Source organism: Schistocerca serialis, chromosome 3, assembly GCF_023864345.2.
Source record: "Schistocerca serialis cubense isolate TAMUIC-IGC-003099 chromosome 3, iqSchSeri2.2, whole genome shotgun sequence".
Classification (NCBI taxonomy): Eukaryota; Metazoa; Arthropoda; class Insecta; order Orthoptera; family Acrididae; genus Schistocerca; species Schistocerca serialis.
Window position 1 is genome coordinate 934,319,942 of NC_064640.1, and position 16,423 is coordinate 934,336,364.

General features: G+C 38.0%; 1 protein-coding gene across 1 annotated transcript in view; it reads right to left on the minus strand.

Annotated features, from left to right (window-relative positions):
- LOC126471210 (ATP-binding cassette sub-family G member 8) overlaps positions 1 to 16,423 on the minus strand; it is a 329,035-nt gene that overhangs the window by 110,609 nt on the left and 202,003 nt on the right. Inside the window, exons 5-7 of the mRNA XM_050099326.1 lie at positions 9,759 to 9,963; positions 5,998 to 6,167; positions 1,231 to 1,486 (exon numbers count right to left, since the gene is read on the minus strand). Of these exons, the coding sequence (XP_049955283.1) occupies positions 1,231 to 1,486; positions 5,998 to 6,167; positions 9,759 to 9,963 (631 nt within the window). The remainder of the gene's footprint in view (positions 1 to 1,230; positions 1,487 to 5,997; positions 6,168 to 9,758; positions 9,964 to 16,423) is intronic.

Here is a 16,423-nt window from a genome sequence, read left to right on the forward strand (position 1 = left end):
GTAGTAGATGCATCATATTGTAAATTGCAGAACTAATATTTTGGCTACTACTCCAGTGACCTTTATCACGGCAAAAATACTGGTTTTTGGTCATCAATGAACCCCAGAAATTAAAATACCACAGATATGTGTTTCAAATAAATATAGTAACATGATGAAGACAGAAAGCTTGAGTGCCAAATCAACTCTGTGAGAAAATATACAATAATAAAATAAATGTCAATAAATGCAAAAATTCGACACTATGTGCTTATAAAACCTCATACACTGTAGGCAGCTGAATGCATTGTGGCACTGAAAACAGATAAATGGAGAAAAATTGTTTGAAAAATTCTGGGATAAAAAACAGAAGTAAATGATGACCACAAAATAAGCAGCAACAAAATTATACAGAAATATCGCAAAACTGGCTCAGTCTGGAAGAGACTGCTATGACTTTAGCAAATGAGAAAAGAATGAGAGAGTACAGACAAAGCAAACAAATTTCTCTGTTTCCTACAACAAAAATAAATTAATTGATGGTAGAAGAGATGAATATTATGTGAAGACAATCGAAACATAGAAATATTCACAACAAAATTAAATACTTTCTGGTATTTCAAGACATACAAAAAAGTGAATGCAGAGGAACCTTTACAAAGGAACAGAAAGACAACTCGAACAGACAGTGAAAAAATTTTGGGAAGAAATGGAAAAAAGAGTGTCAACAGAAAGAAAGAAATTACAAGTAATTATATTAATGACAATTTTATGAAAAAGATACACTGCTACTCATCATACAGCAGAGATGTTAATGTGCAGATAGTGACAACAAAAAGACTGTTAACAAGTAAAGTTTCAGCCAACAGGTCTTCTCTCAAACTACATAACATACACACACACATTCACACAAATCCAACTCACACAAACATGACCACTGTCCCTGGCTGCCGAGGCTGCTGGCCTTGGCGGCCAGACTAAGTACTCATGTCTGTGTTGTCGTCGTTGTTATTGTTATTATTATTATAACTATTATCATCATTGTTGTTGATGTTGTCATTTTGTTGTTGTTACACATATATGAATATTATTAAAGCAGTTATTGCAATATGTGATAACACTGAACATTTACACAGTATAACAAATTTTATGCTTTCACAAAGCAATTACTTGTGTCAAATCATTCGTATGTACTGATATTAGAAATCAAATAATCATAAGATTGCATGAACTTGAAGGAAACGACTGTACCTGCAGATGTGGGTATTTTGAGTAAGCTCCAAGTTCAATATTTTCTGGCAAAGGTACACAGTATGACTCTCTTGGGATGTAAGCACTCTCTGAAACAGGACCAAGACGAGAACTCATAGTGCGCCCATCCCTGTGTGCAGGATGCATGTGGGGATGTGGAGGATGAGAGTGACTGTGGCGGCTCACTGGCAGTGATATGTGAGATCCTGCCTTTGATGGTCTTTGATGAACTCCAAGTTGGCTTCCTCCTGTCACCCTGACACCCAAAAAACATTGAACAATACATGTAGGGAATGAGTAGCAGCAGCATATTTATAACAGTGATAAATGAAGACCATAAAATACTACAAGTATTACATAAATGAAAATAATATAAACTCCATATCTTCACTTCAAAATGCGACTGAGTTTTCACCTGATTGGATTTTAAATATCGATGACCAATACCAATATTTCATTTCACTTTCAAGGTCTCCTCCATTAAATTATTAACTGTTATTTATTTTAAAAACAGTTTTGTATATATTGCGCTAAGTTTCTGACACAAAAAACCTCTCATTCAGTCAGAATGCCACATGCTAATTTCAAAATATTTTTAGGGAAATATCTTTTTGTTATCCTTTCTGTCTTGCCAGGGTAGCATCAACAATGAAGAATATGGAGATTTTTCCACTTTAGCTTAAAATAGGAAAGTAGTTAATGCTATCATTACAAAGGATATGCAACACTTGTCAAAATGTAGATCATGTTATGAGTATTTTACAGCAGAGTTTGAAACAATACCAGACTGGAGTAACAAAAGAAACTAATGTATAAAAATGAGCTGAATCTTGTATTAGTCAGTTATCAGATCTTTAGAACAGTTGCACTCAGAGAGGATAGGTCAGTTATAAATGGAGTCACAGTGCTGTTTAGTGTACCCAAGTAGAAAACTGAATTTGCATGTACAACTGTAATGGCATGACCTACTGCCAATGACATATTAAAACTTGTCATTGGCACATGCAGCAGATAATCATTCTCATCTGGTGAGGCATTGTTTCCTCATTCACAAGGTTTGATACACTGCTGCTCCTGGAAGTCTACTTATGTCAGAGCATAGCATTGCTTGTCTCACTCTTTGATAGCCCACTCTAGCAACCATCATCACCATTCAAATCTAGGAGTGAGGTAGTGTCATTAGTCAGAAATGTATACCAAAGTTCATAGTTAAAATGTAATGTAATAATATTTTACTGTCATTCACAACTATTCAGATTAATAAACAGTTATCATGGTGTTGTGAAGCAGTATGGGTATGGATGTACCCAAAGTTAAGTATTCTGTATTAAAGAGTTTTACTGAAATTAAACTAATATCCTATATGTGTTGTAGCATCCACTTGTCCTCCTCCACAAGTCAAACCTTTTGGACTGTCATCTAGGTTTGCTATGACATACATAAAAATGGCACTGAGTATGTTCTCACATGTGTTCACATGTCTTTTCTCATCCACCGTGTATGAACCTGGCAATGATTACTGTGAACAGACATCTGCCCTCACTTGCCTGAGTGGATGTACTTCCTGTTCCATGAGTAACAGCAAAAATAAATTTGGTGTATTATCTTTAGTATACGTGTTTAACCAGGTCTGAACCCCACATGAACTGTCACTAAATAAAGCTGTTTAGTTTCAGGCACAGCAGAATGAACGACTGCTGCTCAGTATTCAACATATGACAAGTAACTGATGCAACAAGCAGCACCTCAGCAGGCACACTACACCCAAGTTTTGCCAGTTTAACTGCAAGGAAAAAGAGTGGTCAGTATTTTGTGCTCAACTGGAAGCCCACATACAGTGTTAAAGGTATGGCATGAACAGTCATTACAACAGAGGATTGCTGAACTTAAAAGGCTAACACGACATTGCCAGTGCAACTGTTCTTGTGGCCAAAATTATAGTGATGTTATGCCATGTTCAGCATTGACACAGTCTAGCCAGTATGGCAAGCACAAATGAAGTCCCAGTTTTCCCCTTCATGGAAACCTTCTGCTGTAGTCCCTGAACAGAAGAACAAACCTTTTGCCCCATTAGATATGGCTAATAAGACAACTAAATTATATTTACCTTCTTAATATAGACACCTATGATACAACAATTAGCCCACAGCTACAGAAGCCAACTTTTGTCTGCATTTAACAAACATGAAATGCCAGTAATTGGCATGTGCAGTTTGCCAGAAACTTTTTGTGGTGTTACAAAGTGTATTTCATTCCATATAATATGTCCTAGAAACAGTGTGAACATTTTTGGTTTAAACTTATTTGATTTGTTCAAGCTGATACAGACCACCATGGGGAAATTAACATTGCTAACAGTGCACAAATTGCTGCTCTACTGAAGCTGCTGCACTGGAAACGTGTTCCCTTTGTGTGGTCCCAAGAATGTCAGGTGCACTTCAGGACTCAAGGGATGCTTTGTAAAGTTGTTAGTGTCTAATTCTGATCCAGCTAAGCCTGTTGTGTTAGCTGTGCATGCATCTTCTTACAGGATAGGAGCTGAGCTCTCCCATAGAATTGGTTCATCCAATTGGGCCATTGCATCTTCCTTGAAAACTCTCAACAAAGTGCTGTGCAATTATGGTCAACTTGAAAAAAGAGGTCCTCACCATTGTCTATGGTATTACCAAGTTCCATCAACACTTGTATGGTTGAAAGTTCTATTTTATTATGGATTATTGACCTCTAACTGCTTTGTTCAATACTTGCAAGCTTGTTTCACCATGGATAGCACAAAAATTGCAATATTGGGATCTTTTACTGTCTAATTATTAATACAAGTTGTTGTACAGGCCGACTGCACAACATCCAAATACTGACTAATTGTTTTGGTTACCGATCAGTACACACAGAATGTTTGTTTCATCTGAGGAATCATGATATCAAATTGACACTCAGGATTCTGAAATTGTCCAAAAGTTTGCATTGTCTTATAGGGCAACTGGAGCAACTGCTTCTGACCCAGCTCTTCGGACAGTTTTGCGATATGTTACCATGGGTAGCAAGTAGTTTGAAAGAAATTCCTAAACCACTGGCACATCACTACTTTTTGCATCGTCATGTGCTATCCAGGTGATTAGGTGTTCTGTTGCTACCTACAGAGAATAACGATGCTTAGGTTGTGATTAGTCACTCCCTAGAGTAGGAAGTTTTGTCTTTGTTGCACTACGGTCACTGGGAAGTAGTTCCCACAAAGCAACTCACCCAGTGTCATTGTAGTTGGCAGTGGATGGACACCCAAATTCAGCAAATGACCTCTCATTGCAATGCTTCTGTGGAGCATCAGTCCATTCCATCGCAACAGACCACAGCTCACGTCAGCTGATTTTTAACAGTTTTGCACTGACAATGGCATACACCATGTCACAACTGCTCCTTTTCATCATCTGTGAAGCTGAATGGTTCATTCAAATGTTTAAAAGTCACATGGAAAATCTCTGTCACTCCCACACACGGGAGAAAGCCTTAAAGATTTTTCTTTCCTCTTAACACTCCTTGCCACATGATGGGATGTCGTTGGCAGAATTATTACACCATCATTGTGACTGTACCCTGTTGTATCTTCTACGACCACTGTGTAAACAATTCATTCTGCTGGATCAAACAGAGTTTCAACTGCAGGTCAAGGATTTATTTAATTTTTTTGGGAATGAACAGCATTGGCAGTATGGTACCATCACATCAGTATGTCTTGTGATACACTTCTAATAATATACTTAGAACAAATAGTCCAGATGTGTAAAATGTTAACAGAAGTGTATTTGCCTCTGAATAAAGGCCATACTAAAAAGCCTTTTCAACTATTGTAGCTGAGCTATAGAACAAGACATTGCATGCAATTCTAACAAATGTATATAATACCTTACAGTTCTAAATGTTATGATAAAGGGTGTCAGGACACTTAGTTATGCTACAGGATATAAAATGAAGACAACCAAAATGTTACATGTTATTTTCAGTTGTTTCTTTAATGTGTAAATTGTGACATATTGTCATCGTGTAATTTTTATATAATTGAAAAGATGGATATTGCAAACCTAAGTAACAACAGTACTGAAAAACAGTTCTAATCACTCAAATTTTGCATACACCTCGTCAATAAGGAATGGACATGTACGTTTCATATTTTATTGCGGATTTTTAGATAAATTATCATCCCAAATGACCCAGCACTCTTTTTTAATTCTGGGTTCAGTTGAGTGAGTGGAGTAAGTGTCTGAGAGTATGTCAGTGTTTCGTGAGTGTAAGAGTTTCGTGGGAAGGTGAGTCGGAGGTTGTAATTGTAATAGCAGATGGTGGTATTCCAACGTGGTAGTATGAGATTAATAGGTTAGAAAGCTTTTAAGGTTGTATTGTGCATGCTGCTATAGTTTATGGACAATTAAACTCTCCTCCTTTGTAATCATGACTAACAATATTGTCCAAATGGAAAACTCATTCATGAAAATTAAAAATTATGCGATAGAATTGCAAGTCGATGTTTACCTTCAGGATGTAAATGTTTAGTACTGCTGATAGAAAGATATAAAAGTACATGACGCTATCCTAGCTTTTGGAACTATTAGTTCCTTCCTTAGGAAGTAGAGTTGGATATGTTGGGAAAGATTAAAAAGAAAGAGTGGATCACCAGATTCTAGGATAAGAGGGGTCCACCAGATACAACAGTTTCTTTTAGTTTTATACAACCACACATTTATAAACAATGGACTACAAACAGAAACCACTTACGGGGATCGCTCAATGTCAAAAGGCATACTGTGTTCATGCATACTTCGGCGATGAGTATGGTGACGGATATGTGCCTCATGTGACATCAAATTAGCTTCACTACTTGTACTACGAAGTCGAAAATCCTCTGCTCTTCCTGCACCAGGAGGTAATCCTGGCCATGGCCCATGCTAAACATGTAAAGAAATATGTGGTAAAATAATGTAAGGCAAAGCTACAGCAATAGAGTCAAGAATACAGAACACAGCTGCACATTATTCTGACTGAATATAAACAGGTTCTTATTTTCATTTGACACTCTGTTATCCAGAGATGGATTAGTCATTGAATCTGCACGGATATAACAAAAATAAGGAAGGAAAAGACAACAAACATCTGAATAACAATTTTCAAGAATTTGTTAACCAATCATATGAAATTTATGTAGTTTTGCTTGGCAGTGCTTCTGAAACAAAAGAACCCAAACAACAATTACATTTTTTCTCTGATTCACTAAAAACATGTGTGACTGAAAATGATGGGCCCTCATTACCAGTTTGAAAAACAGTAGGTCTAAATCTTGATTTAGCACTTTTGTGCTCAATGTACTGAAATCAATGCAGAAATCTACTGTACCCGCCTCAAGATCAAAGAACAAGGGATAAAGCTGTTCTGACATATCTAACAATTACTCTGTGGCAGCAAGGCCAATCACATTTTTGCAAACATTCTAATTAGTATTTTCCTGATATACTTCAAATGTATGATCAAAATTTTGTCACAGGCAAATTTCTGGTAACAATCCTTGGTCACTAGCAAACACAGGCATCTCCTGCTAGGATCACAGCAACCATTATAACTAATATTCAGATAAAACACTATTATCAGTTTTGCCCATCAGGTGAGAGCATTATCAGACTGGTGGAAATTACAGTATTCAGAAAGAAAATTAGATAAAGTTAATTAGTAAATGTCATCCCACAACAAAGCCACTCACAGTCAACTTCCTTAGCTGTGCTCTGATTATATCTCTGACCAATGAGTTAACAAAAACCATTACTGAATAAACACATGCCACTTCATGTTTGGCTGTGGAAATGAGTTGTGCTTTTAACAAGGGAGTGTTGCCACCAAGGTGATGATTGTGAGCTGTTGTATTGTGAGTTGACTTTTAGTGACAAACATTTTCTGGTGTTGTTTTTGAACACCATAATTTCCACAAATGCTTGTGTCTGATTTGTGAAACCAGTAATAGTGAATCAAATTATGCATGAACTGTTTTAACTGAATATTAATCATTGATAGTTAAGTCCATTTGCATCCAAATCAGCTTTGATTAGTGTCTGAACTCTAAAACTGCCAAATAAATCTAAGTTATTCAGCAGTTGTTAAAACCATCATATTGCATTACTGCAATCAGTCACATTATGCTACAGCTGGCTAAACAACAGACCTAATGGAATCACAGGAAAATACTGCTGGACGAGTATGAGAATTCTGTAATCAATAAAAACTCTGTACTGAGTCACACCCACCCTCCGCCCCACCCCTTGTGGACAATTATGCAAAACATCGTGTGGTTTCTACAAAATTAAACAATGGAAACTCCAGGTGGAAACTGTTGGGTGGAGGGTGTGTGGACAGTATGTTACTGTAGGTTGAGGCTTGGATGATTACAGGAGTGGAGAATGTGTTGTAAGGATAACTTCCATCTGTACAGTTCAGAAAAGCTGGAGTGGAGGGAAGGATCCAGATGGTGTTTCATGTAGTCCTCCTCAACCCAACATGCCACCTACCTAGACGTTGAACACTTTCTCTCTGATGGCTCCATCTGCACCTCTGTCCACATTAAACTCAACAATACCAACAGTACATGCTTTTGACAGCTGTCATCCCTTTAACACCAAAAAATCCCTCCCATACAGCCTGGGCACCTGGGAACAGCATATTTGCAGTGACAAAAACTCACTTGCTCAGTATGCTGGGGGTCTCATCAAGGTCTTCACACACAGGTACTATCCTCCAGACCTAGTCCACAAACAGATCTCCCGTGCCATTTCCCCTCACACCCCCAATCCTCCCTGCACTCCCAAGAACCAGTGACAAAGGATTGTCCCCTTCATCATTCAGTACCACCTTGGACTGGAACAACTGAACCACATCTTTTGCCATGGCTTTGAGTTCCTATCATCATGCCCTGAAATGAGGGACATCCTACCCGAGATGCTTCCCATCCCTCCACAACATGTAGTTCACCCCTATGTCACTCCCAGTCCCAACCCCTTGCCACAAGGATCATATCTCTGTGGAAGATCTAGGTGCAGAACCTGCCCAATACACCCACCCAGCACTTCCTATTCCAGTCCTGCCACAGGTTTAACCTACCTCACCTGGGGCCGGGCCACCTGTGAAAGCAGCCATGTCATTTACCAGCTCTGCCGCAGTCATTGCACAACTTTTTATATTGGTATGACTACCAACCAGCTGTCCCCTAGGATGGACAGCCACTGCAAAACTGTGGCCAAGAACAAAGTAGACCACCTTGTGGCACAACATGCAGCTGGACATAATACACTTGATTTCAATGGGTGCTTTACAACCCAAGCCATCTGGGTCCTTCCCTCCACCCCAGCTTTTCTGAACTATACAGATGTAAGTTATCCTTACAACATCCACCCGTCTTCCCCCGCTACTCTTCTTTTCTTGTTCCTTTTTTCCCCACCTCTCTGGCACACAATCTCCTAACACTGCACCTGTTGGTATTCTAGTCCCTGCACACTCCACCAGACACCGCTTGTCTCTCTCTCCCACCTGTACATTACTGTCCTCCCCCCCCCCTCCCCTCTGCAATTGCTGCTTGCATCTCATGTGATAGTTGCATTCCAGCCCAAGATGCTGGAGTTGGTGATCATGTGTGCATGAGGTGTGCTGGCTTGTCTGTATGAATGATGTGTCTCTCTTTTACTGATGAAGGCTGAGGCCAAAAGCTTTATGTAAGTGTCTCTTCATTTGGAAGGGAAAGAGTAAAACATGGACTGACTTATATCAATCAAATGGACATGTGGATGACATTCTCTCTCTCTCTCTCTCTCTCTCTCTCTCTCTCTCTGTGCACCTACTTGAGTCAGCTGCTCAAACAATACTGGAATTGATTATGTGGTATTCTCCATACTGGGTGGCAACACTGCCCCCCACTGACATTTTTCACTTACAAAGCTATTCGTTTCAAGTTATATTCAATAACAAGCAACCCTACACCTATTAGTTTTATTGTTATTGAACATACAAACTACAATCAGGCAACCATGAGCACATAAAAATACAACCACAATATTATAACTACTACTACTACTACTACTACTACTACTACTGCAACTACTATCACTATTATCATTGATCCTCCAGAAGTTATTGTGTCACCTGAACATCTACACACAACTTTACCAATAATTTTACAGTGAGCCTGTAGAAAGTAAGGTTTCATTAGTCTTTCCTTCCAATCTATTAACATTACAGTCACTCGATCTGAATACTTAAATATTAGAATGAAATTTGCTGTCAAATGGAGAATAAGTCTTTCAGCCATTTTACATTCTGAAATATCAATCATTTTAACAAGAAATTAATCTATTACAATTTTCTGTATTTACTTTTTAAAATTTTGTGCAGCTATATCTACACCTCCTGGAAGGTACTTTTGAAGCATAATGGGCATTGCTGGATTATTTCCTCTTTTTCATATTAATTTCCAACATTAAGCAAGAAAAGGATAGAAAGCTTACGCCAGTGTATGACTTGTGCATAAAATGGTTTCTGAAATCCGGGTCACTTCGTGAGCGCATATACCGTCCATGATGATGTGGATTTGGGGACCCATCATCACTGGAATCGTAGCCACTCGAGCCATCACGTGGTCCTCTTGATGGAGGAAAAACACGTGGCAGTCCAAATTTCAGGTACGTGTACATATTTGCTCCAAGAGCAGACCTGAAATGATTAAGATTCAGTATATTTGCAGGTAATCAGTAAGATATGTTTCCATGGTTTACAACTTACGGACAAATAAAAACAAACATTACATGGAAAACACAGTGTTACATATCTCACTAATTATTTGGTAAATATTACCAGTATACATTAAAATACAAATTCTGAGAATTTTAAACCAGCCCCTCCCAACCATCTGCTAACTATCCAACAATCCTGCAATAGACAAAAAATGCTAACTAGCTGTACATGTATATTGCACCATCAACCTAATTCAATCAATTTTCATAACATTCACATCCAGTATTCTACCACTCTCCCAAAACCCTTGAACAACAAGCAATCGATGTAGTACAGTAGCACACTGGTCTCGCATTTCTGAAGACAATGTTTCAATTCTTGTCTGGTTATGCAGATTTAGGTTTGCCTTGAGTTCCCTAAATTGCCCAATGGAAATGCCAGGATTGTCTGTTTTAAAATGCACAGTCGATTTCCTTCTTCACCCTTCATTAACACAAGCTTGTGCTTCATCTCTAAAGGTTATATCTCATTTAGCTATACTGACCAAAATTAATGATCTAGCATTGTTTAAAATTACCCAGCACTAGACAACATCTATTCATATCCGTCTCATCCCATACATCTGATATCAACAACTCTTTCAGTTCCCTTTTAACTTCTAATTACAGTGTTCTGCCTTGTCGACACCAATATGTCTAGCTTAATCCAACACTTATACATTCTTTTCACACTATCACAATGCAATTTCAACAGATTCCAGTTCTCAGATACTGCAATTACAACATGGTTCAGTTCCTACCAAAACCTTACTAACCAACTCTGAATCATTCTGCAAACCTAATAGCTTATTCGCATTCTCTATCCTATCATGTCTGCATCTGTGACATCACATACATCTTTGACATAATACTATACTCTCCGTACCCTATATCAACACATCTTTTGTGAAGTTTCATCACTTCATTTTTCTTTGAGCAGCCATCTACCTTCATCATCCAGTTAATAACAGCATTGAAAAGGAACCACCATCACCACCAAATATCATTTATTCATTTTATTTCTAAATTATTACATGTTCCATTTACTCTAATATTTTTAAAAATGTTGTGATTGTTGTGGTGGTGATGGTGGTCCCATTTGAAGGACTAACAAAGAAACAAATTCTAATGATGAACAAAGGGATTATTTATTGAAAATAATCACACACAGAAACACCACACATGTAAAAACTTTTATTTTCTAGAACAGGGTTATTCTGATACCACTGTTGTTAATATAATGAAGACTAATTGGACCATACACTACATATTGTCATATTTCTCTCTCTCTCTCTCTCTCTCTCTCTCTCTCTCTGTCTCCCTCTCCCTCTCTCTCTGTGTTTGTTGTCTACCAAGACAGCTGGGTGATGCAATAAGTTGACACACATATGATTTGCATGAACTGTTTCAAGGCGGGAGACTGGAAGGAGAAACATGGATTCATAATGATGATTCAGACTCTGAAATGAAATCCATGCAATATGAATACATATTCTCTGGTTCCAGAAAATAACATATACTGGTTTCTAATGAAGGATTAATTTCAACATTCAAAGATCATTATTCAATTATTGAATATGATAAAAGAAAGGCGGGTGAGTTAACAGTACCATGATGAAAGAGGATCTAAAGTATGCTGTTAACAGGCATAAAAGCCACACTGATTTAAAAACTTGAAAACTGGACTCAAAAGTCAATAGTATCACAGACAAGACCAGATTATACCTGACTACCATTAGTTATGGAAGTTTAAGGAAGGATTATCACACACAAAGTTTCACATAAATGGCAAGATGAAAAGGGCACTGGAGTTTTATTTGTAATTTAAACTGATTTTTGAATGCAGAAAGTTATAGAAAGATGATCATGAGAAATTTGTTTGGATCAAATGGACTAATTTCAATAAAATTAAATTATCCTTAAAAACTTAACTGTTCCAGTCCACTACAACCAGAGAAAAATCCCTAGCTAAGATGATACTCCAGTAGTGAGAAGACATTCACACAGAACACTCAAAAATGAAAAGCAGACATTTCTATGGAATCTACATTAGTCATTCAAGTGAATACACAATTTTTTACTAGTTTTGATTTCTTGGCAACAAAACTGATTAAATTATCTGTCTTTACTTAGTTACTTCTATGACAGATTTCATGCTTTTCAGACAGAGGACCCCTTCTTTGTGCTACAGAAAATAAAGAAAGCTGATTTAGCAGTTGAATGGGTGGAAACAACACTAGTTACCTTCTGTGCATAGTTTAAATAAAAAACTTAATATAATATTTGTGAAATACAAGGGCATGCTGAAAATCAATGCCTCCAAATTTTTTATTCTGTTCTCAATATCAGTTGAAGCGTTACATGTCATGCAAATTACTTGGTCAACTTTCCTGCTTCACTGATACAAGTTGCAACCCTTAAGCACTACAGTGTGCTGTAATTGAGTTTCTAACTGCAGAAAATGTGCCTACAATTGAAATCCATAGAAGAATGAAAGTTGTGTACGGTGATGACAGTACTGAGTTCAGTAACGTGCAATGTTCCGTTGTTCATGTTAGTAATGAAGGAAATGGTGGCGCTAAAATGATAGTGTGTGACATAGCTTGGTTTGGATGACCACATGCAGCAACCAATGAGACTCATTGGAACTGGGTTGATGAATTCATAAGAGAAAATTGTTGGATAACACAGACACAACTCTCAGGTAAGTATAGCATATCACAAGAATGTAGGCAGGCCATCATTGCAGAACACTGGTACAAAAAACTGTGTGCATAGTAGGTGGCTCAAATGATCATGCCTGACACGAAACATAGAAGACTGGGCACCTGTCAACAATTTCTTTTGCATTTTAAGCATAAGGGCAATGGGTTCCTTAGCAGGTGACAGGTGATGAAAGCCGGGTTCACAATTTTGAGCCTGAAAAAAAGAAAGCATCAATGGAGTTCTGCCACAGAAGGTCAGGACCATGACATCAGCAGCCAAAGTCACACTCAGAGCATTCCATGATGTTCGAGGTTGGTGCATTTGGAATTCATGCCTACAGGCACCACCATAAACTCTGCAAGGTACTGCGAGAAGCTCAGAAAACTGAAAGTGTGAATTCAAAGAGTTCTTCCCCACACAGAATACTCTCTCCTTCAACATAATGCCACACCACACTGAAGTGCTGCAACATTTGCAACAATCCAATACTTTGGGTTCACTGTCATTGATCATCCTCTACACCAGGTGTGGGCAACCTCTGCTGACTTGCGGGCCTGATTCACATACTGCCTTAAACTTGTGGACCAGCTCATCATGTGACATGACACCAACGCTCCTAGCGAATAATTCAAAACTGTTGTTGTTGTTGTTGTTGTTGTCTTCAGTCCTGAGACTGGTTTGATGCAGCTCTCCATGCTACTCTATCCTGTGCAAGCTTCTTCATCTCCCAGTACTTACTGCAACATACATCCTTCTGAATCTGCTTAGTGTATTCATCTCTTGGTCTCCCTCTACGATTTTTACCCTCTACGCTGCCCTCCGATGCTAAATTTGTGATCCCTTGATGCCTCAGAACATGTCCTACCAACCGGTCCCTTCTTCTTGTCAAGTTGTGCCACAAACTCCTCTTCTCCCCTATTCTATTCAATACCTCCTCATTAGTTATGTGATCTACCCATCTTATCTTCAGCATTCTTCTGTAGCACCACATTTTGAAAGCTTCTATTCTCTTCTTGTCCAAACTATTTATCGTCCACGTTTCACTTCCATACATGGCTACACTCCATACAAATACTTTCAGAAACGACATCCTGACACTTAAATCTATACTCAATGTTAACAAATTTTTCTTCTTCAGAAACGCTTTCCTTGCCATTGTCAGTCTACATTTTATATCCTCTCTACTTCGACCATCATCAGTTATTTTGCTCCCCAAATAGCAAAACTCCTTTACTACTTTAAGTGTCTCATTTCCTAATCTAATTCCCTCAGCATCACCCAACTTAATTCGACTACATTCCATTATCCTCGTTTTGCTTTTGTTGATTTTCATCTTATATCCTCCTTTCAAGACACTGTCCATTCCGTTCAACTTCTCTTCCAAGTCCTTTGCTGTCTCTGACAGAATTACAATGTCATCGGCAAACCTCAATGTTTTTATTTCTTCTCCATGGACTTTAATATCTACTCCGAATTTTTCTTTTGTTTCCTTTACTGCTTGCTCAATATACAGATTGAATAACATCAGGGAGAGGCTACAACCCTGTCTCACTCCCTTCCCAACTGCTGCTTCCCTTTCATGCCCTTCGACTCTTATAACTGCCATCTGGTTTCTGTACAAATTGTAAATAGCCTTTCGCTCCCTGTATTTTACCCCTGCCACCTTTAGAATTTGAAATAAAGTATTCCAGTCAACATTGTCAAAAGCTTTCTCTAAGTCCACAAATGCTAGAAATGTAGGTTTGCCTTTCCTTAATCTATTTTCTAAGATAAGTTGTAGGGTCAGTATTGCCTCACATGTTCCAACATTTCTGCGGAATCCAAACTGATCTTCACCGAGGTCAGCTTCTACCAGTTTTTCCATTTGTCTGTAAAGAATTTGCGTTACTATTTTGCAGCTGTGACTTATTAAACTGATAGTTCGGTAATTTTCACATCTGTCAACACCTGCTTTCTTTGGGATTGGAATTATTATATTATTCTTGAAGTCTGAGGGTATTTCGCCTGTCTCATACATCTTGCTCACCAGATGGTAGAGTTTTGTCAGGACTGGCTCTCCCAAGGCCGTCAGTAGTTCCAATGGAATGTTGTCTACTCCCGGGGCCTTGTTTCGACTCAGGTCTTTCAGTGCTCTGTCAAACTCTTCACGCAGTATCATATCTCCCATTTCATCTTCATCTACATCCTCTTCCACTTCCATAATATTCTCCTCAAGTACATTGCCCTTGTATAGACCCTCTATATACTCCTTCCACCTTTCTGCTTTCCCTTCTTTGCTTAGAACTGTGTTTCCATCTGAGCTCTTCATATTTATACAAGTGGTTCTCTTTTCTCCAAAGGTCTCTTTAATTTTCCTATAGGCAGTATCTATCTTACCCATAATGCCCATAATGTTAATGTTTATGGGGTAACCAATTGACATGAATGACACCTCTTTCCTGACACGTCACCCCAACAAATAGGCCTTGAAAATCGCGTTTTTGAGAGTACATTCATGTTGACTCCATCTTCAGATGTTTACATTTATTTATGTGTTGTGTACATCATTTCTTTAGTTGTGACATTTTACAACATCTGTCTTAAAAACTTCCATTCCAAAATTCTGTAATACCATTAATAAAGAAACTATGCTCACAACATGCAAATAAATGTAAACCTCTGATATGGGGTTCAAAACATCTTGAGACGTCATCATGGACAAATAAACAACTATCAAAGCAAGTGATTACAGCTACTTCATTATAAATTACCTTCAGTTTCAACAGTTGCAGTCTTCTAATACATCCACAATGGACAAGAATTATTTACTTATGTTAATACAAGAAAGAACAGAAAAACAAAATACGGCAGAGATAGGCAATCCCAGTCGATAAGCAATTAAGATTAACTTGACTATTTCTGATGACATGAGGTCACTCAAGTGTCTGAAATTTAGTATGTTAATATTCACAAACACTATTAGCAAGCATTTTTTAAACACTTGCCCAAAAATACTTTTGATGACTATCACAAATGTATGCATTGTTTCTGTAACACTAAATAAATTAAGCTATCATTTCTTTGTTCAGTTTAAAATCCTAAATTGCTTGAACTTAAAAAATATTGTCTGAATCATACACAATGCAAACTGGGAAGATGTGAACAACATAATGGTGGATATATGAAAATAGGTCCTGGGTGGAGTGCAATGTGAGCACCTTGCTCCCTCTATCTCTCTCTGTCCAATGATGTTCTTTCACAGACTGGACTGAAACCAATTGAGGGCCAGATTTGGCCTGTAGGCTGCCTGTTGCCCACCCATGCTCCATACAGTCACAATTTGGTCCCATCCAATTTTCAGCTGCTTCCAAAACATAAAAAACACCTTCAAGACACTCACATTGATAGTGAGGAAGTGGTGCAAGCAGAGGTGGGGTTGTAGCTCAGTCACCAAAGTCGAACATTCTACAGGGATGGTATTAACATCCTTGTTTCTCAGTGGGAGAGATGTGTTAGTTACCAGGGTGGCTATATTGAGAAACAAACATGTACACATGAAGAATAAAGTTGCAGAATGTTAGTAAAGTTTATTTTATTTAAAAAGCTTTAAGAGATTTCATATAAAATATTCAGAAGCCTTAATTTTCAGCACGCAAACTGAGTATCTCAGTAACATTCTTCTAATATAGCAAGGATATGAATCTCTTAATTCATAT